The 25759-nt window shown below is 34.3% G+C and overlaps 1 protein-coding gene across 4 annotated transcripts in view; it reads left to right on the top strand.

The window, feature by feature from the left end:
• Positions 1-25759, top strand: part of NECAB1 (N-terminal EF-hand calcium binding protein 1) — a 320695-nt gene that overhangs the window by 284751 nt on the left and 10185 nt on the right. For all 4 annotated transcript variants that reach the window (XR_007949416.1, XM_051970820.1, XM_051970819.1 and 1 more), the window contains 5 exons: positions 3376-3512; positions 11454-11575; positions 13515-13591; positions 16515-16568; positions 20889-21001. Coding sequence is in view for 3 of the 4 variants with exons in the window: in XM_051970820.1 (XP_051826780.1) it covers positions 3376-3512; positions 11454-11575; positions 13515-13591; positions 16515-16568; positions 20889-21001 (503 nt within the window). In the remaining variant the exon portion in view is untranslated. The remainder of the gene's footprint in view (positions 1-3375; positions 3513-11453; positions 11576-13514; positions 13592-16514; positions 16569-20888; positions 21002-25759) is intronic.

Here is a 25759-nt window from a genome sequence, read left to right on the forward strand (position 1 = left end):
TTCTGGAGAGCAATTTGGAACAATGATCAAAAAGTTATCAAACTGTGCATAACCTTTGACTCAACAGTGTTTCTTTTGGGCTTATAGCCCAAAGAGTTATTAAAGAAGGGAAAGGGACGTGTCTGTGCAAAAATGTTTGTGGCAGGTCTCTTTGTAGTGACCAGAAACTGGAAACTGAATAGCTGCCCATCAATTGGAGAATGGCTAAATAAATTATGATATATGAATATTATGGAATATTATTATTCTGTAAGAAATGACCAGCAAGATGATCTCAGAAAAGTGTGGAGAGACTTACATGAACTGATGCTAAGTGAAATGAGCAGCACCAGATCATTGTAATAATATAATATGACAATCAATTCTGATGGATGAGACTCTTTCCAACAATAAGATGATTAATACCAGTTCCAATGATCTTGTGATGGAGAGAGCCATCTACACCCAGAGAGAGGACTGTGGGAACTGAATATGGATCATACATAACATTCTCATTCTTTTTGTTGTTATTCATTTGCCATTTTATTTTCCTACTCATTTACTTTCTTTTTTTGGTCTGATTTTTTTGTGTGTGTGCAGCAAGAGAATTGTATAAATGTGTTTATATATATTAGATTTAACATATATTTTAACATGTATTGGATTGCTTGCCATTTAGGAAGGGATGGGGGAAGGAGGAGAAAATCTGAAACACAAAGTTATGCAAGGATCAATGTTGTCAAATTATCTGTGCATATGTTTTGAAAATAAAAAGCTTTATTTAAAAAAAAAACAGTATGTATCAGAGAGTAAGGTAAGAAGATTGTAAAGGTAGGAGAGGATTAGGTTATGAAGAGCTTTTAATGCCAAATAGGGTATTTTGTTTTTTCACAGGAAATCACTACTAGAACTTATGGTTTGGGATGGGGATGGAGGGAGGTGACATGATCAGATTTGTGCATTAAGAAAATCACTTTTATGGCTGAAGGAGAGACTTAAAACAGGAAAACCCATTAGCAGGTTATCACAATAATTCAGATAGGCTTGCATAGAGAAGTGATGGTCAGTATCAAAGAAAAATAGAGGGTATATTTGAAAGATGTTCTAAAGGTGAAATTGACAAGTCTTGGAAACAGGTTTTGAGATCACTAAAAATATTTAGCATACTTGTGAACTCCAATGAGTAAAGGTGTAAACACAAGCATTGTACTAATTGGTTCTACTTAGTACCTTGTTTCAGGTTCTGGCCCAAAACATCTTCTTGTAAGATCAGATCAACTCTAACGAATTAGCAGTTTGTAAAGATTCCAACATCTCCCCCTTTCTTTTGTTTTAGAACATAGGATGGTCATGACCTCCCTGACTTCTCAAGGAGGTGAGAACCCCCAAAAAAGGTGATCACGCCTTCCCTGACACCTCAGGAAGGGAGATGAAAACACCAAAGGAAATAGGAAGTCAAATCAGATTAGCAGGTTTCTGAAGGGGCTCACTTGAAACAGGTACACATAAATCCATGAATATGGGCCAGAACTTTGAAACAGATATACATGGTATACGTAAATCCATCAATATGGGAGGCATTATACATAATTTACATAAGCACATAACATCTTGTTGACGTAGTTATGTTATTCTTTATGCTACTGACCAAACCTGATGGCAATTTAATGAGGAAAAACTTGTTAGGTTTCTACCACCTTTAACACAGAAATCTAATCTCAATGTTAATCCAAGTTGAAGAACTTAAATAATGAAAAGAGGCAAAACAAAGAATAAAAACCACTTTACTTTGTTATGTAGAAATCACTTTAGAAGAGAAAGATACTATCTGTGCTGCTAAAAAAATATATAGCTTTAGAATATGTGCATTCTAATCACAAAACTGACTTCTGTGTTTAAATTTTTGATCAAATGGGTCTTTTCCTTCATAAAACTCAGATCCATGTTTATTCATAAGAAAGAATCACAAAAGGTTTCACATAGGAGGTAACATAGGGCCTCCTTGAAGGAAGAGTAAAATTTTAGGACATTTCAAGCAATGGTCTGAGCAAAGATACAGAAGTGAGGAGGATTTAGGAATATGGGAGGAAAGAAAAGTGAGGACATATCTTCAGCGTCTATTATAATAGTCCAAGTAAGAAGTATGATACTCTGAACTAGGTTTGTAGCAGCAGAAATGGAAAGAAAAGAAGACTGATCAATTTGAGGGAGTTAAGAATAAAGAAAGTCTAGTAATATAATGGAACAGAAGAGGGAAGGAAGAATGGATTAAACATGATGGCTTATTAAAGGGAGCAAGGAACAAGGAGGAACGCTCAGATCTTCTTCTAAGATTAGATAGAGGTGCGATTGATAAAAATTAGGATGTCAAGAAGAGGATGATTAAAAAAGATTTGGGTAAATATGATCTCTACAAGTTTATGAGTAACAGGATGTCTGTTCTCTGTATCTCCTGGGCTCTTGGGGAGGGGAAAAAAAAAAAAACATAATTACTTCAGATAGTAGCAGCATCAAGACTTCCTCCTTCCTCTGTCCAAACTAATCTAGGCAGGGTGAAAGGAGCTATGCGTCTATAAGTCTTTAAGCACTTCTTTGAATATTTCTCTCAATAGTTCTGCCTACTTTGAAGACTTTGTGAGTGTGAGCTTGTTTTGCCAAACTACTGCATTGAAGTCTATGGAAGAACAAGTCTGAATGACTGGGATGAACAGATGTAAACTTAACAGGCCATTTAACTTTGTCATGTCAAACATCTTTTTACTGAGATTCTTAAAAAAGCACCAACGAATTTTCTTTGGCATCAGGAGCTACTTTCCAGATATATATATATATATATATATATATATATATATATATATATATATATATATATATATTATATATATATATATATACACATATATGTTTATTTATATACCAGAAGGGAATTAAGTCAGCTCTCAAATATGATTTCATTTAGATGGAAAAGGGGACTTATTACACTTTATGACTTGACTGTCTACATGAATTCAACTTGTTAGGAATAATTGTCACAATGAATCATTTTCCAGAGAAATTTTTTCTTCTATGCTGCAGATATTTCTTCTGTAATTCCACTGAATTTTGTCCTATCTAGGCCTTGAAATACAATAGATCTAAGTAAAAGTGTTATATCAGAATAGACTTTTACTTCATTTTATTTTGTTTTTTTTTTTTTCAGGAAAATGTTTTATTCCATTTCTTTCACTGAAATATGCTCTAACAATTCCAATCTTGTTTCTTTCTCACCTCTTCTCTCCTTCTATCTTCTTTGTAGGAATTATCAAAGGATGAGGAGGTTGTAGGAGTAGAAATCTATGCATTTTATTTTTCTCTTTTAACCCAAATTGTTATTTCATCCACTTGTGGCATTTTTAGGACTACCAAGAGGCCTCCAACTTGGAACAGTTTGTAACTAGATTTTTGTTGAAGGAGACCTTGAACCAGCTGCAGTCTCTGCAGAACTCCCTGGAGTGTGCCATGGAAACCACAGAGGAACAAACTCGTCAAGAGAGGTAAGCAGACTATTTCTTCTGAATGTTCTTTAAGGACAGGGGAGCAATGGAGAACTCTGGGGGCTTGAAAAGAAATAGCCAAGGTACAAAAATGAGGAAAGGCAAATTTTGGGACACGTAGAAGATGTTTTCATCAAACTCTAGCTCTGAAATACTTAAATAGCATTCATTTTCAGTGTCTTTCAGAGGGAGTTGGGAATGATATAAAAGAATGGAGAAAATGAAGGACAAGAAAAAATGCCTCAAAGTAGTAAAGTCAGAATAGTCTGCTCATATGTAGAAGAAAGATGGCCAAAGAAAAAATAGCAAATGGGAAGTTTAATTTATACAAATCAGTTTCCACCCAAATATTAGTAAGGGTCATTAAGAACAAAAAATCCACTTAAAGTTGAGATGATTCTATCAGGGCTCCTTCTGGCTTGGTACAGGGAGTAACTATAGTAATTCAGGCTTTCTGTCATATCCACCTAAATATTATAGACCTCATCCAAGTCAAGATTTGCTTTGAAAATAAAAGACAAGCAACAGTTCTGACTGTTAGGAAGTTTATTTGTTTTCCTGATTTTAAGCTTAAATTGGACACTTTAACCCATTGCTCTGCAACACAGAACAAAGCTAATCACTTTAAAATAATTAAAGATAGCTATCATTTTCCCTCATGTTTCCCTTTGCCAGGTTAAACATCCCCAGTTTCTTCAACTGATATTCATATAGCATAAACTCAAGACGCTTCCTTATTCTAGTTGCTTTTCCCTTTGAGGGGTTCCATTTTACCTATATCCTATTTAAATTTTGGTGACCATAACTAAGTATAGTATTCCAAATGTTATCTGACCAGAGGATCACCTTCCTGAAAGCTATATCTTTTTAAAATATATAGCTTAAGATTTTATTATTTTTCTTTATTGCAAAGAAGACTTGAAAACAACTTGTGGCATATCATTATGAAGTCAAATCACAAAGGGTTGGAGAGTGAGGGAGGGAGTCATGAGGAGGTATATATAGCAAATAATGGGATTGTATTTTCTCGACGCTTAGGAGCAAAAGGAAGAAAAGCCAGAGCAATAGTTTGTTTATGATTTAATATTTTATTTTCCCCAAATTACATGTAAAAATAATTTTTAGGTTTTTGGTTTTTTTATTATTTTGAGTTCCAAATGCTTTCAATTTTTCTCCTCCGTCCTCTTTGAGAAAGCAAGCAATATGATATATTATACATGTATGGTCATACAGAACATATTTCCACATTAGTCATGTTATGAAAGAAAACAAATACAAAAGAAAAAGAAAGAAAAGATATATATATAAATTTGCATTCAGTCTAGAGGTGGATAGCATTTTTCATCATAATTCCTTTGGATTTTTCTTGGATACTTGTATTGCTGAGTAGCTAAATCATTCACAGTTGATATCATATGATACTGCCTTTTACTGTGTACACTGTTCTCCTGATTCTGCTCATTTTACTTTGTATCATTTCATATAAATCTTTCAGATTTTTCTGAGATCATCTTTATAACCATTTCTCATAGCACAATAGCATTCCATCACAATCATATACAACAATTTGTTTAGGTATTCCCTAATTGATGGTCATCTTCTCTATTTAGGACAAGGATTTTAGAGAGTAGAAATATCAAAGAAACAATACTTTTTGTTTTGTGTAAGCTAGAACTTCAGGTTTCTCCCCCCTCCAATCCATTTTCCTTCAAGTTTCTAAAGTGATTTTCTCAAAGCATGGGTCTGACCATGTCACCTCTACACTCAGTAAATTCCAGTGGCTTCCTATAACCTTTAGGAACAAGTCTAAATTGTTTTGTTTGGCTTTTAAAACATGTCACAACCTGGTTCCTTTTTATCTTTTCCAGTCTTCTTACATTTTATTCTTTTCCACGTTCTCTGTGATCCAGACCAGAACTGGTCTCTTTGCTGCTTTTGTTTACGCACTACACCATCTCCCAGTTGAACCTTTTTGATGAGGTGCAGGGGTTGATTCATGAGGTGGCCCAAAAGAATTTGTAGACTTATGCTATCTCCAAAGCAAGAGACAAAGGAGTTAAAAGGGAGTTAGTGATTGACAAGGGGAAAGATGGGAATAAAATCTAATGCCATAATACAGGCTATGTTCCTAGTGAATGCTAGCTATCAATAAAAACAGGGGCTGTTCCCTACCATAACTGGCAATGAACAAGGGAGAAGACACCATAACAATTGACTAAATTCCTTTTTTTAAAAATTTTTTTTATATTTTATTTTATAATAACTTTATATTGACAGAATCCATGCCAAGGTAATTTTTTTACAACGTTATCCCTTGCATTTGCTTCTGTTCCGATTTTTCCCCTCCCTCCCTCCACCCCCTCCCCTACATGGCAAGCAGTCCTATATATGTTAGATATGTTGCAGTATATCCTAGATATAATATATGTTTGCAGAACTGAACAGTTCTCTTGTTGCACAGGGAGAATTGGATTCAGAAGGTAAAAATACCTGGAAGAAAAACAAAGATGCAAATAGTTCACATTCATTTCCCAGTGTTCTTTCTTTGGGTGTAGCTGCTTCTGTCCATCATTTATCAGTTGAAACTCAGTTAGGTCTCTTTGTCAAAGAAGTCCACTTCCATCAGAATACATCCTCATACAGTATCGTTGCAATTGACTAAATTCCTAATGAACCCACCAATGTGATGCTTAGTAAAAAGGCAAAGCACCTAATAAACTCATCATTAACAAGGGAAAAGATGGGAATAATGACCTGACACCATAAAATGGATAAATTCCTGATGAACTAGCAATTAACAGGGAAAAGGATAAGATTTTATATAGCAAAGGAGTAACCTCCTGATTGAGGACAGTAACTATTGGGGGTCCAGATGATCTTTGGAATAATTTTGGCCTAACAATTAACACCAAGAAAACACGATCCTCCATCAGCCAGGGCCACACCATCCAAATATGGAACCATCAGTTACAGTAAATGGAGAAGTTTTGAATCCTATGGATAAGTTCATTTATCTCGGCAGTGTGCTTTCCAGGAATGTACACATTGCTAATGAGATTTACAGCAGCATTGCCAGAGCTAGTTCAGTGTTTGGGAAGCTCTGAAGGTAAGTATGGGAGAAGAGAAGTATTAGACTGACCACCACACTAAAGGTCTACAGAGCCATTGGGCTGACCTCATTGTAGGCCTGAACCTGGACATCATACCAGAACCATGCTAGGAAACGGATTGTGTACAGGAAATTCAAGAAAGGTTAACTTTAAAAAAAAGGCCCCACTGAGGGGTAAAATAAGCCTGTCAGTGCCCTTCCCTCTGGCCCCTCTAGTCACTAGGTTCCTAGCAAAGACATGGCCTTTTGCTGGGGTTGTATTCACCTCATCATTTTCACGGGATGTCCTGAAATATTCTCCCCATTATTTCTTGGTTTCCTTCCAAACTCACTAGTAATCCCATCTTCTCCAAGAAGCCTTTTCCAGTCCCTGGGGCTTTCCTCTGTGATTATCTTCCATTTATGTGCAAAAATAATGTCTGTATTTAGATGTTTACATGTTATCTCCCCTATTAGAATATGAGTCCTGTGAAGGCAGGGGTGTAATTTTTACCTTTGTTTATGATAAATCCTCAGGGTTTAGCACAGTGTTTGGCACAGTACCTGTTTAATAAATGCATGTAAGAAGAGATCTAATTATATTTTTTAGTGCAAAGGAAGGAACCAATGGAGAAAGGGAAAAAGAATACACAAAGATATAGGAAATGATCAATGGAGTAAATTCTTGGGTTAGGTAGGTAGGAATTGAATCAGGGACACAATTGTCGGTGTTAGGCTTGGCAAGGAGGAAAAGCTATCTTTTCCTCTGAGACATAAGGGAAAGAGGAAAGGATGAGTGAAGACCTTGAGTGGTATTGAGATATAAAGCAAGAAAGTTGGAAAAGTTTTCATCAGAGGGCTTTGTTCTCAATAAAAACAAGACTCAAAGCCAGGAGCTGATGACAAAGAAGGCAAGAGTAGAATTGAAGAATGCAGACAATGGGGAAAGAAAGCTTAGAAAAGTCATTGCAAGGAAGGGGATAAGAAGTTAATCAAAGAAAAATAAAAGGACTGCTGATGGCCCAGCTGGGATTAGACAGTATAAATTTACATTAGGCATAGTTAATATTTTCGTGGTTTTCTTCAACATTGCTTGCAATTTCACTGGGGATTGCCCAAGGTTAGGATTTAGTAGAGAAAGAATTGCAGAAGAACAGAGGTAAAGAAATTTAATAGTTGGAGTGATTGCTTCATTTAAATACCTAACCAAGAGCTCATGATTGGATATTGAGGCAATGAAGTTAGAACAGGAAAAACTGATTAGGGAAATGGGAGGGGTTAAAGGACCTAGTGATGAAAGCACAAAGTAGGTCCAATAAAGTGAGAGTATTAAAGGAAAGGAGGTTATGTTCAGCAGGGAATTTCAGTGAAATAGTTTAAGGTGATGGAGATACACTAGTGAATGACTGAAGGAGAATTATGATTGTCTTGGTCTTGTGTATAGACAATGATGAAATTAAAAGCAAAGAACACCACTGCATTAAAATAGAATTTTAAAAGTTTTATTTAATGATTCGGATTCTATCCTCATGCTTCTTTTTTAAATAGCAAAGTATATAAAGTAGCTTTAGAAAAACAAAAATAGTGAATTTTCAAATTCTCAGCTGGCTCTCTGCAATGGAAGACAAAATGTCTTAAGGTACAATGAAACAGATTTCATTTGCCTAATGAGAAAATAAGGCTTGTTCTATTGTCTCTTTTGTTTTGCATTACTGGAACTAAGTGGGTTCTTTTTTAAGAGTCAACCATGTACCAGAAGAGAACAATTTTTACATCTCAAGTTCTCTGGCCATTTACCAATGCCTAGATTTTCTATGGCTACCTGCAGCACATTTGTGTTCCATAAAAAATACCATGCAGGGATTCTTTTTAAAAGGAACAACCATTTTTCTTTGTTTTAGTCCCTGGGATGGTTTTGAATTCATTCTCATTTCATTACTGCTAGCAGCTGCAAAGCAGCTGTGTTTAATGAGAAGGAAAGGAAAACAATACAAGTTCAGGAAAAGTGAATAGGATTAGGGTATTGTTCATGATTTGTAGAAGTTTTCATTTTAGAGGTTACTGGCTCAAATATAACTGGAATTGGAAATAAAGAGCCATATCAAATTATTTGGTTATGTAGAATAAGTTTGTGTTCAGTCCCAAAACCTACAGTCCCAGGGACTAAAGATCTTAGGTGAAAGGACCATGGAAACAAGAAGAACAAAAGCAAGAGTGGAGTTGTGAACGAATCCAACCATTCTGGAGAGCAATCTGGAATTATGCCCAAAAAGTTATCAAATTGTGCATACCCTTTGACCCAGCAGTGTTTCTATTGGGCTTATATCCCAAAGAAATACTAAAGAAGGGAAAGGGACCTGTATGTGCCAAAATGTTTGTAGCAGCCCTATTTATAGTGGCTAGAAACTGGAAAATGAATGGATGCCCATCAATTGGAGAATGGCTGGGTAAATTGTGGTATATGAATGTTATGGAATATTATTGTTCTGTAAGAAATGACCAGCAGGATGAATACAAAGAGGACTGGCGAGACTTATATGAACTGATGCTAAGTGAAATGAGCAGAACTAGGAGATCATTATACACTTCAACAACGATATTGTATGAGGACATATTTTGATGGAAGTGGATTTCTTTGACAAAGAGACCTGAGTTTCAATTGATAAATGACGGACAAAAGCAGCTACACCCAAAGAAAGAACACTGGGAAACAAATGTGAACTATCTACATTTTTGTTTTTCTTCCCGGGTTATTTATACCTTCTGAATCCAATTCTCCCTGTGCAACAAGAGAACTGTTCGGTTCTGCAAATATATATTGTGTCTAGGATATACTGCAACATATCCAACATATATAGGACTGCTTGCCATCTCGGGGAGGGGGTAGAGGGAGGGAGGGGAAAAATCGGAACAGAAATTAGTGCAAGGGATAATGTTGTAAAAAAATTACCCTGGCATGGATTCTGTCAATATAAAGTAATTATTAAATAAAAATTAAAAATAGAAAAAAAAAAAAAAAAGAACAAAAGCAAGAAATTCACCTGACACAGAAAAAAATACATCTATTTAATGGCTCCCAGCCTTCAGTTTTGAAAGGGAGCTAACACAATCACTGAAATGAAAAAAAAAAGAATTTTGTACCAGTTGAATTTTACTACCAATGTCAGTCTCAGAAAGGGTATATTTTGAGTTGCAGTAATCATAAAAATAAACAAAAAACAACCCATGAGCTTACTTATTATTCAGAAAGTTTATATTGAGGAAAATGGGGGAAGTGGTATTGCCTCTTAAGTCTATATGTAGTTCCTTCTCTTATGTCTCTAGAGGCTACTTAGAAAAGAAAAAAAAAAAAAAAAGGCAACCCTCTCTCCAGGCTTTTTTTTCTCTTGAGCAGACAATTGCTATTACTGAAATCAGAAAAATGCATTTTTCAAAGAGTTAGTATTCCGTTTTCTTTATTTTAATATATATTTTATTTTCCCCAATTAGAAGTCAAAACAATTTTTTAACATTTGACTTTTTTTTTAAGTTTTGAGTTTTAAATTCTAGCCTTTCCTCCCTCTCTTCTTGAGATATGTTATACATATAGAATCATGTAAGACATTTCCATATTAATTAATTTGTATGATAAGGAGCCAGTATTCCTAAAATCTTAACATTGTAGGACTTTAGACAGAAACAAATAAGATGAGGTTTAATAAGGATAAATGAAGATAGCCTATCATATATATGGACAGCAGTTTATCTGAAAAAACTTTGGAAATTTGGTGACAGTACTACAAGTCAATAATGCAACAGGGTAGCCAAAAACAACCAACCAAAACAAAACCAATATAAGCCAAAAATTAGTTTTATTTTGTAATCCAATAAAAAAAATGCTAATCAAACTCCATTTGGAGTTCTGGATATCACAATTAGAAAAGGCATTGTGATAATGTAGACTATCCATGAGGGCAGAGAGAATGGAAAAGGGCTAATAATCCATAATTTTTGAGAAATGAAGACTTTAGGTTTGTTTATTCTAAACAGGGAAGAATAAAAAAAGGTCATAAAATTGTATATGATTATTTTGAGTTCTGTCCTGTGGAAAGGGGATGAGAACCTTTTTTTTCCATTTCCTAGAGAAAGAGTCAAAACAAATACATATAAACCAAGATGATCAATTCTGATGGACATGGCTCTTCTCAACAATGAAATGGTTCAGGCCATTTCCAATTGTCTTATGAGGAAGAGTGCCATCTGCTAGCAGAGGACTGTGTGGACTGAGTGTGGATCACAACATAGTATTTTCACCTTTTTTGGTGTTTTCTTTTGCTTGCATTTTGGTTTTTTTTTTCTCATTATTTTTCCTTTTTGACCTGATTTTTCTTGTACAGCATAATTGTGGAAATATGTATAGAAGAATGATACATGTTTAACATATTTAATTATATGCTATCTAGAGAAGGAGGTAAAAAGAAGGGAAAAAAAATTGGAACATGAGGTTTTGCAAGGGTAAAAGTTGAAAATTATCTATGCATTTTTTTTAATAAAAAGCTTTATAAAAAATAAATATAAATCATGATAAAGCAAATTCAGCGTTAAATTAAAAAAAAAAAACCTCAGTAATAATTAGGGACATCTAAAAGTGAGATGGTCTGTCTTGAAAGATATGGGTTCTCAGGCACAAGTCTGGATGACCATTTTTCAATTATGTTGTAAATGGAATATTTTTATTGGGGGTGGGGGCTGGGGAGGGATAGTAGGCTAAAGGTGATGAGTTGCATTATAAAATCTCTGATGCCTTCAAACTCTAAAATTCTGTGATTTTGTGAAATGACATCAGGATTATATCTTTCTCTTTGTTGTTAAAGACAAGGCCCAACCAAACCAGAAGTCCTGTCAATTCCATGGCCCGGCAAACGATCCAGCCGCAGAGTCCAGAGACACAGTAGCTTCTCTCCCAACAGTCCTCAGTTTTATATGAGTGGCCCAGGTAAAGTAGGTAGCACTTCTGACTTTCTCTGTCCAGTGGTTGCCCTGCAAATGAAGCTGAATAAGGTAATAAACACTGAGTACAGAGCCGCCTCTACACAGGAGTGGTGACCTTAGTCTTGTACATGCAGCTACAGCTCCATGGTGATTTAGAAGAGGGTATGTTTCTGCAAAGGATCCTAAAATGTATCTGAGGTTCTATAGCAAACAATCAGCTGGAGATAGGGAAGGGGAAGCCCAAGTGAGAGAGAAGGAAGAAGCAGAGATAATGATCAGCCCTAAGCTCACGTAAGTGGCAGAGAGGTGGATGGAGAACCAGGTTTGAAATCAGAAGATTCATCTTCCTGAGTTCAAATCTGGCCTCAGACATTTACTAGTTGTGTGACTCTGGGCAAATCACTTAATTCTGTTTGACCCAGCTTTTTCCTCATCTGTAAAATGAGCTGAAGAAGGAACTGGCAAACCACTATATATCTTTCCAAGAAAATCCCAAATAGGGTCACAAAAAGTTGGACATGACTGAAAAAAATGATTAAACAACATTGGATCTCAAAAGTTGGAAGAGATCTCAATCTAAATCATAGTTGATCACGAGTTCAACTACAGTATTCTTGAGCAAATCATTTAACTTCTCTCAGTCTCCATTTTTTTTCATTTGTAAAATGGAAATGATAATAGCACCTACCTTACAGAGAATTTGTGAGGATCAAATGAGTAAACAAAAGTAAAGTTTGTAAACCTTAAAGCAATGTATAAATGCTAATGGTTATTTCTAAGAAACCATCAATAAGTCTTCCTTTGAATAACCCCAATAAAAAAGGAGCTCACCCTCTTGAAAGTAGCCCATTCCACCATTAAGTATCCCTAATTATTAGGAAGTTTTTTCATACATTTAAATTAAATAAACTTCTTCCACTCATTGCTTCTCACTCCATCCTATAAGCCAAGCAAAACATATAATTCTTTCTGTATTCAAATGCTAAATAATGATAATAGCTCTCCCTTGTATAAGGATTATCTAATTTTATCCTGTAAGTGCTATACTACAGTTTTACAGAAAAGGAAACTAAGACTCAGAGGGGTTAAACACTAAAAGGCTAGGGATATCCATTGATGCCAAAATCATTACTTTACTTAGAAATAAAAATGTTCATCCTATCTCTATATTCTTTGACTTGTGAATTTTTTTTTAATGCACTGTGTCAATTTACCCAAATTAGTACCTTAAGGAATTTCCAGTTTTTCTATTAATGGACTTACTTGTCCAGAGTCACAGGATTTGAACCCAGGGTTTCTTGACTTAATTCAGTTCTCTATCCCTCTTATACCTTCCAGGTTATTATGATGATTATCATGCTTTCCCAAATTATCCTCATTTCCTTCAGTGTCCTTGCCTAGATGTATAGTTGCTAAGCTCCTTACCACTCTGTTCTTTTCCTTTAAAAAACTAAAAGCTGATTTAGTAAGTTTTGAAGAAAAGAATCTCAGAAATTATTCCAACTGGGGAAATGTTCCCAGGAAAATTAACAACCCAATAAGCATGTGCTTTTCCTATTCTAATACATGAACTATTGAGTTAATTTAGGGCAGATAAATGATGGAATACTTGGCTGGGTGGGAGTCAGGAAGATCTGACTTCAAATTTGGCCTCAGATACTTATCAGCTGTGTGGCCTTAAGCAAGTCACTTATCCCTATTTGACTCCATTTTCTCATCTGTAAAATTAGCTAGAGAAGGAAATGGCCAACCATTCCAATATCTTTACCAAGAAAATCCCAAGTGGAGTGAGAATTAGACATGACTGAAGAAACTGAACAACAAAAAAATAAGTTAATGCAGATACACAGTTCTTTAACGTAAAAGAAAAACTGTCAGTTCTTTCAGTATTGCTATTGTACTTGAAGTTTAGCAAACTGTCATCATGATTTATCTTTCCCAAGGCCTGTTAGAGGAAGACAACCAGTGGATGACCCAGATAAACAGACTCCAGAAGCTCATTGATAGGCTGGAGAAGAAGGTGAGAACACCCTTTTATCTTTTCCCTTTCTTTTTGTGTTTGCTCTCTGTCCTGAATGCTCATCATTGCACTGCGGCTATCAGAGCTTTCACAAGAGCAGGAAAAGCAGCCCACTGAGGTAGTATGGCCTTCACTGATTTATTTGAGGATGCTCAAAATGTGTCAGCACACATATATTTACTAAAAATAATAGTGTCCTCAATCAGATGCTGTATTGGGAGTCATGCATTGCCTAAGGTCCTATTTCTTAGCTTATTATTCAATAATATAAATAATATTTACATTGCAACTTAAAGTTGGCAAAACACTTGAAAGTATTTTATTTATTCCTTAATATCTTTCTTTCTACTTGTATTTATACTGCCATACAGCACAGTGCTTAGTACATAGCAAATGTTTAATAAAAGGTATTTTTTTTAATCCTCAAAACAATCTGAACAATAAGATGTTTATTTTTCCTATTTTACAGTTAGGAAACTGAGGTTTAGAGAAGTGAAACAGTTTGTCAAGGGTACTTTCAAGAGAAAGCCAGATAGGGTGAAATCCCTGTGGCAGATTTTCAAAAGGACATGGACAAGATAGGCAGGCTTCAACTTGTGAAATGGAACAACCTTGTTCCTATCATAATACAAACAAAATCAACCTATTATAATACAAATAGCAGCCCATCCATTCCTGCAGATCACTTTAGCCCATAGCTTTTCCTAAGTTTGCCACAGGGTTTTTGCCCAATAGTTTTTCCTTGCTGTCTCTTAATGTCATTATGGATATCAGTGAAATACATGGGCCATCCAACAGTTATATACCTTTCTCTTTCCACAAGACCAACTATTCTTTTTCCATCATATGTTTCTTTGGCGACATCTTTTATTTTAGTACTTCTTTGTCTTTCTTTAAATCTTATCTGTGACACCTTGATCGAACCTACCACATACCTCTCTGTTTCCCTCTGAGAAATTCTAATTTTGAATTCTTAGAAGAATACAATATTTTTAACTCACATCCATACTAAATTGGTAGAATACTGTTATAAAATGGTAGACTTTTTTGAAGAGAAATTAAGATCATTAATTACTTAAAGATCATTTTAGTTTCCTAAAGACAATCCAGCACACTTTACTTCTCCAGTTCATTGTTCATTGTAAGTCTGTGCATGGGATGTATTTGTATATGTTTATATCTATGTATCTAAACACCTATGTGTATGTTGTGTATATTGTTTTTTATAAGAATTTCACTTTGAGAAATAGATCCAAGAAATGTACAAAAGTAAGCAGTGCTTTCTACCATGGATTTCCAATTCTGAGATTCTATAGTTCTATAAAGATAAAATTGGTCTTCACAAAATCAGCTACTAGTCTCAGCTACATGTAATGGAACTGCAGCTTTAAATTTACATGAACCAGGTTCACTCATGAGCAACTTCATATAAATCTCATTCTTGGGATCATTAGAGATTCCATATGGTTTGGCCAAATCACACCAAAATGAAATACAACACTTACTCTGATATACCTGGGATGTTACTGACTTAAATACTTACTTCTTCACACGCAGAGATTCATTTGTTTCTTTTCATCTTATATACAACTCTCATATCTGTCTTCCAATACATCCACAAATGAGCATCCACCAAGTGACCAGGTATCTTCCTCTAGTTGTCTCAGCATCATATAGATGGACCAGTGAACTCCATAGATCATTCAGTGATTATCACTCACTCACCTTGTGTGACTTTTTCCTTATATGATTATTTCTTCCTGATTATATATTTTTGATACCATGTTTCATTTGAAATTTAACACAGTTTACTATGTATCTTTCTGATAATTTTTGGTTAAGCTTCAAGATCAGTTCTTATAATATTACATGACTGGCAGTCAGATACTATTATCAGAAGAATAATGCTATTTAAAAGAGAATTGTAGTTTGGAGCCATCTAAAGAAATGTGAACTTTCCAAGGGATACAGACCACACACTCCTATTCAATTTTAAGTCCAACTCATTGTCTATTTAGTGTCCAAGATTCAAGGGCACAAGATGGCTGGTGAATCACAGTCCCTTGGCAGACATATAACTAAAGCTCTTCCATCTTGGTAAAACTTGCCTGAGTTTATGCTTGATTAGTTTTTAAGAATCCAGGATCAACTGTACACCATGATGAGACATTAAAAAACTTTGGTGGAGAAGGGTTTTCTTCTAGCTTATAAATGAGTGAAGAGTTCCTCATATATCTTGAGATTATCAGGTTTCTTTTTCATGAAATATTTATTAAGCATCTATTTTGTGTGTACACTGATCTAGGTCATATTCCCTGCCCTCATGGAGTTTATAATTTAGTGGAAAGATACATATATACATATATGTATATATATACATACAAATTTATATATTGTATAATATATACAATTTAAAATTTAAATTTAAAATGTGATAAGTGCAAAGGAAAAGTCAACAAGAGGGATTAAAGTTTGAAAAATTGGGAGGACTTCATGGAGAAGATGGTACTTAAGCTGTCTGCTGAAGAAAGAAACCTGGAAGGAATCAAATCTAGAAATTTAAGACAATCTAACTTTCTTGTTGTTGCTGGCTAGTGATTTTTCAGTCATGTCTGATTCCACATGACCCCATTTGGGACGCTGTAGCAAAGATGCTTAAATAGTTTGACATTTCCTTCTCTAGCTCATTTTATAGAAGAGGAAACTAAGGCAAAGTTAAGTGACTTGCCCAGGATTACATAGTTATTAAATGGCTGAAGCCTGATTGGAATTTAGATCTTCCTGCCTCCAGGCTCAGTGCTCAATCCACTGTATCCTTGCAGTAGCATATGTTGCCAAAAGATTTTTCAAATGTATAATCTTATATTATTAAAGTGCTAATCCCTGTGCTATATGATGTTTTTTATTTCCTCCTAACCATAAGGACCTAAAGCTTGAGCCTCTGGAGGAAGAAATTTATGAAGGAAACACTAAATCAGTAAGTATATTATTTTTAATTCCAGAAATGTCACAAACATTTACTTTGCATACATGACTTAACTCATTCTCACAAATTTGTTTATCTCAGTATAAATCAAGATTGGAAGAGTCCATGAGCTATGAAGCTGAAACACGTTCATTTCATCTGTGCCCCCTTAAGTAATCATTAAAGATTGATTTGTGGAAAAGCATATGAAGAAGAAACAATTTACATGCCTAAGAAAGTGGAGCTGTCCAGCCAAACTGGTACCATTTCATGCAGAGAATTAAAAAGACAGTTTAAAAAATCACAAATGTAAATTTATAAGAAACTCCAGAGGTCTTATTTTTAAACCCAAAAGTTCTTAATCGGTTTTATATCTTGGATCCACTTAATATTCTATTGAATTTTATATATCCTATCTCAGAATAATGTTTTTAGACTAATAAAATAAAAAGTATATAACATAAAATATATTCATTTATATTACTTTCACTAGAGCACTATCCATTCAGAGCCCTCAAGTGCCTGCCTGCCATTACTTATTGACTCCCAAATTTTCCACTTTATCATCAGAGATACACTAGGGTTTTAGTTGTTATATCACCTGAGTCATTTGGGTCTGATCCACTGGTTTCCCATTGTTAATGTCTAGGTGAATAAGGGCCAAGTAATCACAAAAGGAGTGCAAGTGAGATTGGTAATGAAGTCAATTATCCTATAGCCTTGTTTATCAGTGTTGTGAGACACTGCTTTATAGCAGAAGGCCTGATTTTTCTATTTTCTATGCATACAGCACCATAACATAATGTGTGCATTTGAAGGTATAAGAACCATTTGTTTTGCAAATGGGGCTTGCAAATGGAAATGATATTTAAGTGCCTCATTAAGGAAAACCTATGAGAGCCAAGTCAGCTCCAGTCACAAAAACCAGATGGAGAAGTCCCTGAAGTGTTCTGTGTAAATAGCATCTCCATGTTTATTCCAGAGGAAGATGAACTTTCACCCTGTTTAATTGTGAAAATATTGAAACTGGGAGCCTGAGGAAGGGAGAATTATGAACTATTTAAGCCAAAATATGTTATCCTACTACAAAGCCTTAGCAGGAAGTGATGGAAGCATAGCTATTCAGCCTTGTTTCCAGATCCTGAGTGAGATGAGAAAAGATAAAAAAGACAAGTAAATGAAAGGGCAAAGCCCAGTACAGGTGCTAGAGGACAGAGAGATTCTTGAAAAGGATTATGAAAAGCCCACACACTGTAAAAAATTCTTAATGGAAAAAGAATTGGGTCTCTTCCTTCTTTTCAGCTAAAGCTTCTAATTTTTTAAAAAGATATTTCTGAATTTAATCATCAGTTCAAAAAAATCAGCTTTTCTGTCTTCCTTCACCATGTCCTGCTTTAACCAGCATGGATATAAGGATATACAAAGAACAAAATGTCATGTACATCTTTTCTGTTGTTCCTGCACCTCCAATACTACCATGGGCACAATCCCCCCCACTCCATTTCTTTATCCTGATTCTTTTCATCTTTCTCTCTTGGAAATCGCCTTTGCAAAACCTTTGTTCCAAATTTTTCTCCCTCTCCCCTGTCCTCTTCCCTTCATTAGATAACAAGCATAGTTAAACATGTGCAATTCTAGAAATAATTTTGATAAATTAAAGTCCAAATAAGTACTACATCTTCTCTTCAACATTTTATTCAATAAATTTTCAAAAAGTTATATTTGTTTCAAATTTTGTTTTGTATTGAAGTGCTCAGGAATAGGACAAGGAAATAGATTCAGATTTTTTTTTCATTTTTCTTTGTGTTCACAACCAACTGAGCCACATAACAGCTGAGAAAAATAAGAGCTTACTGTTACAAAAATATTGTTTGTAAAGTTTATTGTCTCATTTATTTCTCCCACTTGTCTTTGAACATATACCGTTTTCTTCTCACTATTGAGATTCAGAAAGGATAATAAGACAGATAAAAGATAATCTGAATATCTAAGACTCAAAGAAGTTGAATTGCAGCCTTATAAATAGGCAGAGGCCATCATCTGTATGGTATGATAATTTCCCAATATTCTCCTTTCTCAAAATATCTGCCCAGTCAAATATCATGCTTTCTTTCATAAATGGTTCTATGTCTATGGATCACTTTAAATATTTTTAGATCTTTTCCATCTACTGGTTGGTTTTGTTAATTCTTTTTTCTGTACTTCCTTTTTAAAAAAAAAATCTCATGATAATAAAGAATGGTTTTCTGGGGAGAAAATATGGTGGATATAGGAGTACATTTAACTGATTTAAAATTAAAAATGTTAATAAAATATAACTTTAAAAATAACTATAAAGATGATTTTTCTCATTTTTTCTTGTGTGCCACTGTATAATATAATATTAGCGAATGCAAAAATATATGTGCTTTTGCTTTAGTAGCTATAAGAGACAGAATTATTACTTCCTTTTCATGGCTCTGATAAATACTTTAGGATATAAATAAAATGTTAGTTCCATTTATCTCTGGAGGTTCTTAATGGCCAAGTTGCCCTGAAAGTAATATTTTTGCAATTGATCAAGATAAACAATGTGCCCTTTAAAGTTTTCTAACATAATCCCCATTTTCATGATGTAAATTCATCATGATCAAGCTTTGAACTTCATAGCAATCAATCAATCAATATTTATTAAGCACCTACTATGTGCCAAGCATTGTATTGGGGTTACCAAAAAAAAAAAAAAAGTAATACTGCCTATGAGGAGCTTACAGTTTGAATGAGGGAGAAAACATGCTAACAAAAATATAAAAATAAATAGGAAAATAATTAAGAGATGGAAGTCATTACAACTAAGAGGGAGTTGGGAAAGGTTTCCTGAAAAAGATGGAATTTTAATTAGATCTCAAAGTAAGCCAGATAAAACATTAGGCAGGGATGAGGAAGGAGACCATTCTAGGTATGGCAGACAGCCAGAAAAAAAAAAAAATGCCAGGAGCTGAGATATCAAGCATTTTGTCTGAAGAACAGCCAGGAAGCCAGTCTCACTAGATAGGAGAGGATACATGTTGGGAGTAAGGTATAAGACTGGAAAGGCAGAAGAGGGCCAGATTTGAAGGACTTTTAACTCAGCAGCTGATTCAGAAATTCCTGAAATGTAACAAAATCTTGTTTTTTCCTTAAGATGGTCTTAAGTATGTGGTGCTCTTTCTCAATGACTTAAATATACAATAAGGCACTTTTTTAAAAATAAAAAATGGGGAGAGTTCTCCATTCCAGTCACTGGAACCTGAATTCAAAGCTTTTAGGCACATATATATATATATATATATATATATATATATATATTATATATATATATATATTATATATATATATATATATATTATGTTCTGTGGGGTTGAAAATTTTTGTTTTGTTTTGTTTCTAATGTTAAACTTTTCTTTGCTCATAGATAGGCAAGTCTGAGTAATGCAGAACATATTATAGTTAAGAATACCAAGTCTAAGTCCGGCAACCAATGTATGGTAATAGGGAAAATCTCTAGAACTATAGTCCCATTGGGAAGGCAGAGAAAAAGACTTCACTTTTATTTTTGAGACACAGAAGAGCTTTTTAAATTTACTTTTTTCAAACTGTTATATGCATACTAAAGAATTTTGAACTGGAATCAGGCAAGGATGCAGACTATGCTCCTGTCTTCTCTCTTTTCACTGGAGGAAGTCTTAAAAAAGTCTCCAATTTCCCAAAACACCAAAAGGGAAATTGGAGCTGTTTTGCAAATGATATACAGAGTAGGGCCTGATCCTCACTCTCAGATTTAGTGGATGACTTGCCTAAGGAGACAAAATGGATTAGGAAAATGGCTATATGGAGTGTATAGTGCAGTGTTAAATTAGTAAAATTTAACAAGTATTGTGGCAGCCTGTATGTAAAGTATGTGTGTGTACACACACATATATACACATCTACATAAAACATTGTATATGTTTATATATGTTTATATACACATATACATATGTGTGATATATTATACATGCACATGGCATAAATATGTATATATACTTATATGTATATATTATATATAAAATACTTATGTAAAACATTATAACACATATGTGTGTGTGTGTGTGTGTATGTATAAAACTATATGTGTGTGTGATAGCTTTTGTGGCATTTTACAAGTTGGGGTATTCATGAAGCACCAGCAATAGACATCACAAATAAGACTCCCTGGCTAATTAAGAAACGTGAAATTGGAAGCGAACATCAAAGTGGGGAAAGCAGAGGTACAACAGGCAAATGTGACCGTTGTTCTGATTTAATGCCCTAACACAGGTCTCTTCCCCACAGCATATCCTCCTTGTTCAGCGTCAGATGTCTGTGGTAGAGGAAGACTTGGAAGAATTCCATCTGGCTCTGAAACAGTATGTGGAAAGTGCTTCCTCCCAAAGTGGGTGCCTCCAGTAAGTAATCTATTGCACATAAAAGAGCTGGGCCAGGGAGGCAGACAGTCCATGCCAAGTATTTCTTTTTATCTTCAATAAGGGTAGATATATGAAAGGCACATCTTTAAAAATGACTCTTATAAAAGTTAATGTTTAAGCCATGCTGACACTGGAGGCCTTCTGTCTCATGTTGCTTAAAGCTTTTAACTAAACATTTCCTAAACTGTCCTTGGTCTCAAATCCAATTTTATCATAAATTGCACATATTTAAAAATGGGAAGCTTGGGGAATCAAATGGGGATCAGAACTGAGGGTTGAATAAAAGAAGAGAAAAAAAAGAGAAGACTCACATATGCATTCTGCCAGGCCTGGTGGAATGATATCCAACTGTTCCAAGGAGATATGGGCTACCTTAACCACAAGTGAACTTAACTATATCTGTTCTATTGACATTCTGTCCCAGTAAAGATTCCAGTTGTTATAAAATTGCAACAAAAAAAAAAAAAAAAAGGAAAAAAAAAAGAAAATTCCCTCAACTAGCCCCTTCAAAAGTTTTCTAACTGGTATCTATTAGTTAGCACCTACTGTGTGCCAGAGACTATGCTAAATTAGGAAGATACATCAAAAGGCAAAAGATGGCCGCAGCTCTCAAGGAGCTCATACTTTAATGGAGACTATAAACAATTATTTGCAAATAAGCTATAATTTGTAATTTAGAAAAAATCAACAGAAAGAAGGCACTGAAGTTAAGTAGAATTGGTATCTAAATAGGTATAATACCTATTATATAAAATACAATAGAAAGGGTAGCTACATAGTGCAGTGGATAAAGCACCAAGCTCATAGTCAGGAAAATTCATATTCTTGAATCTGGCTTCAGACATTTATAAGCTATGTGATATTGGACAAGTCACTTCAACCTATTTACCTCAGTTTCCTCATCTGTAAAATAAGCTGGAGAAGGAAATGGCTAACTTCAATATCTTTACCAAGAAAACTTTAAATAAGATCAAGAAGAGTTGGACACAACTGAAAAATGACTGAACAAACTGAAAGAGTGCTAGATCTAAAATCAGAAGATGCAACTTAGAATCCTGGTTCTCTTGATTATCAGTTATGTGACCTTGGACAAATCAAAACCTTTCTGACCCTCAGTTTCCTCATCTATGAAATGAAGGTATTATATGACCAAAACCCAAGGGAACCATTTAAGAATAAAAAAACTAACAGGTATATGGAAAAGGTGTGGTATACAGTTTGAAATCCTATAGTCTAGTCAATTGAATTCACCCTACACATACAGCTGAAATAATGGTCCTGAAATACTGCTTTCACAAGATTATAATAATTATAATAAATGATGTACATATACATATATTAACACGAACATTTGCAAAACACTGATCTTATTGGAGCTTCACAATCCTGTGGGTTAGGTATTATGGTTATTATTGTTGCCATTTTACAACTGAAGAAACTGAGGATGAGAGAGGTTAAGTGGCTTTTTAAGTGATGAAGACAAGATTCAAATTCAGGTTTCTTTTCTCCAAGAGCAATGCTGCTTCTACTTCAGTCAAGAACCCATTTATGGTTCTTTAATAGCTATCATAACAGATAGAGAACAAACTTTAAAGTCAGAAAATTAGAATTTATAAAGTACCTTTTAAGTATCAAGCATTCTGCTACATTCTTTACAAGTATTTCACTTGATCTTCACAGTTAATTGTGATAAATGCTATTATCCCCATTTTGTAGTCCAGGAAACTAGGGAAAATATTAAGTAGCTTGCCTAGTATGAGATCACTTTAACAAGTGTTGGGGTCAGATTTGAACTCAGATATTCCTGACTGTTGAACATCATTTTATCCAAGGAACACATAGCTTCTTCTGAGCCACCTAGCTGCCAGGGTTAAGGCCTTGTCTCTGATACATACTAGTTTTGTAATCCTGGGCAAATCATTTACCCTCTCAGGAAACTGCAAAATCTCCAACCCTAATTGTAGTTACCAATCTGAATTGGAAGTTTTGACCTCAACACAAAAATACCAAAAATTAGATGTTTATTATGATCTTCAAGTAGAACACTTTTTTCTCAATAGTATTTTATTTTTCCAAATACATATAAAGTTTTCAACATTCCTTTTTGCAAGACTTTGTACTCCAAATTTTTCTTACTCTCTTACCCCCTCCTCCCCATGACAGCAAGCAATCTGATATAAAAATGTGCAATCCTTTTAAACATATTCCCATATTTGTCATGTTGTATAAGAAAAATCAGACCAAAAGGGAAAAGATCATGAGAGAGGAAAAAACCAATCAACCAACAACAAAAAGAGTGGAAAATAGTATGTTTTGATCCTCTTTCAGTCTCCAAAGTTCTCTCTCTGGATGTGGATGGCACTTTTCATCACAAGTTGTTACTGTATACAATGTTCTCCTTGTTCTGCTCACTTCTCTTGGCATCAGTTCATGTAGTCTTTCCAGGCTTTTCTGAAATCAGCCTGCTCATTATTTCTTGTAGAACAATAATATTCAATTACATTCATATATCATAATTAGCCATTCTGCAGTTGATGGACATCCACTCAAATTCCAGTTCCTTGCTACTACAAAAAAAATCTGTTACATACATTTTTGAACATGTGAGAACTTTTCCCTTTTTTATAATCTCTAGATATAGACCCAGTAATAAAACTTCTGGATCAAAGGGTATGCAGAGTTATATAGCCCTTTGGGCATAGATACAAATCCCTCTCCAGAATGGTTGAATCACCTCACAACTTTAGCAACAATATTATTAGTGTCCCAGTTTTCCAACATTCCCTTCCAATATTTATCATTATCTCTTCCTATCATCTTAAGCCAATCTGAGAGGTATGAAGTATACTTCAGAGTTAACATTCAGACTTTTGGTAACTATTCTGGGTTTTGACAAGCTATACTTATGATTTATGACTACCCAGGGCCAAGCAGTTATATCAAAATGGATTAAAGATTATGTCCCCAGTGGAAACTCTAGTTATATATCAATCTCTAAGCTAATATTTCACAAATTTCCTTTAATCTTTTGAGTGTTTAAATTTCTCAGGATCTTCTTTCAACATTTTTTTTCTTTTCTTAATTTTTCTTAATCTTATGGATTCCATGAGATTAAAACTATTTTCATAACAACACTAAGATGTTTAATTTTTTATTATGGAAAACACCAATACATATACACATAAATAAAAGTTACTTGCAGGAAGTGGCCCTCAATAATTTTTAAGAATAAAATGAAGTTCTGAGACCAAAATGTTTGAAAATCATTGCTTTACATCATGATCTCATTTTATCCTTATAGTAGACAGTGTATAGTGAAATGTCTCTGTAGATATCCTCATAAGTGTTAGAGGAAAGATTATCTGACTCTAAATTCAGGATTCTTTCTACTTATTTACTTTTCTGATTGTAATAGAATCACAGATTTAGAATTAGAAAGGACTTTAAATGAGTAAAAAGTTTAGGATTTGCCCAGGATAACACAGGTAGTAAATGGCAGATCTGGGATTTGAAGTTCTAAATCTGGTATTCTTTTCACAACACTCTGCTTGTTAGTATTGGTGTAGATGATCTCTAAGGTCAATTCCAGCTCTGAATCCTATGACACACTGAACCAAATAGTAACTCAAAGAAGACTAAAGCAAATGAAATTTTCATAATAGTAAATAACTTGGAATGGCTTCTCTCCCTGGTAAATCTGAGCTTAAAAAAATAATCTACATTTTTGTGACATCTTTCCTGGCTGACCTATAGTAGAAAAGTCTTTGGGAGAAAAAATAAAGTTATACAAAGGCAAAAACCAACACACAAACAATAATTACTCTATAAAAAATGACTAGGGAAAAGCAGTAGAAAGAAAAAAGGGTTGGTTGGTTATTGTCTTCATATTCAAAGAGCACCTAAATGACATCACTATGTATAGAGTGTGACATATGCAGATCGGGTCTGAGTGGCCATTTGGAAGCTTTAGCTCTAACTCTAAAACTTATGTATGTCACAGTGTCACCTAGTGGCCACTTTTAAATAAATAACATTATTTTTAAAAATTAAAAATTTGAATGAAAATGAATTTAAATTTATCTAATCTCCTGTGCAAATCACTTTTTGTCTCAGTTTCCTCACTTTTCCTCTGTAAAATGAACTAAAGAAATGGAAAACCATTCTAGTATTTTTGTCAAGAAAATCCCAAAAAAGAGTCACGAAGAATCTGGAACTAGAACAATCTGATCTCATTTTGTGAAAGACAAAACTAAGGCTCAAGGTTATACAGCTAATAAGTGGTTCCTAGATTTACTAATCTACAAATTAATGTAAAGTGTCTCTAGGATTGTGCATAATTTACAGTTTCCTGGAATGCCCTTTATACTATTTTTGCAAGACTAGCTCTTTCTGATCTTCTGAATGTAAAGATATATTGTAACTCCCAACGAACAAATTAGTACGATTTATAGATAAGAATCTTTCCTTTTAGAGACATTCACCTTATCCGCTAATTGAGGACATGTAGAAGAGAATCTTGTCTCTTTAGGACAATCTAATAATCTTTTACTTCTAGTTCCCAACTATCCAATTACCCAGCCCTTGTTTAGAAAAATATGAACTCTTTTAAGAAACCTATCTCTAACCCTTAAATAAGTAAATCTTATTTATTCAATTTATAGGACTGTGACCAGTGGCCAACATTTCAAATGGATGGGAAAAAAAAAAAGATGGAAAAAAAAGTTCCACTGACAATAC

Source organism: Antechinus flavipes, chromosome 1, assembly GCF_016432865.1.
Source record: "Antechinus flavipes isolate AdamAnt ecotype Samford, QLD, Australia chromosome 1, AdamAnt_v2, whole genome shotgun sequence".
NCBI classification, from domain to species: Eukaryota; Metazoa; Chordata; class Mammalia; order Dasyuromorphia; family Dasyuridae; genus Antechinus; species Antechinus flavipes.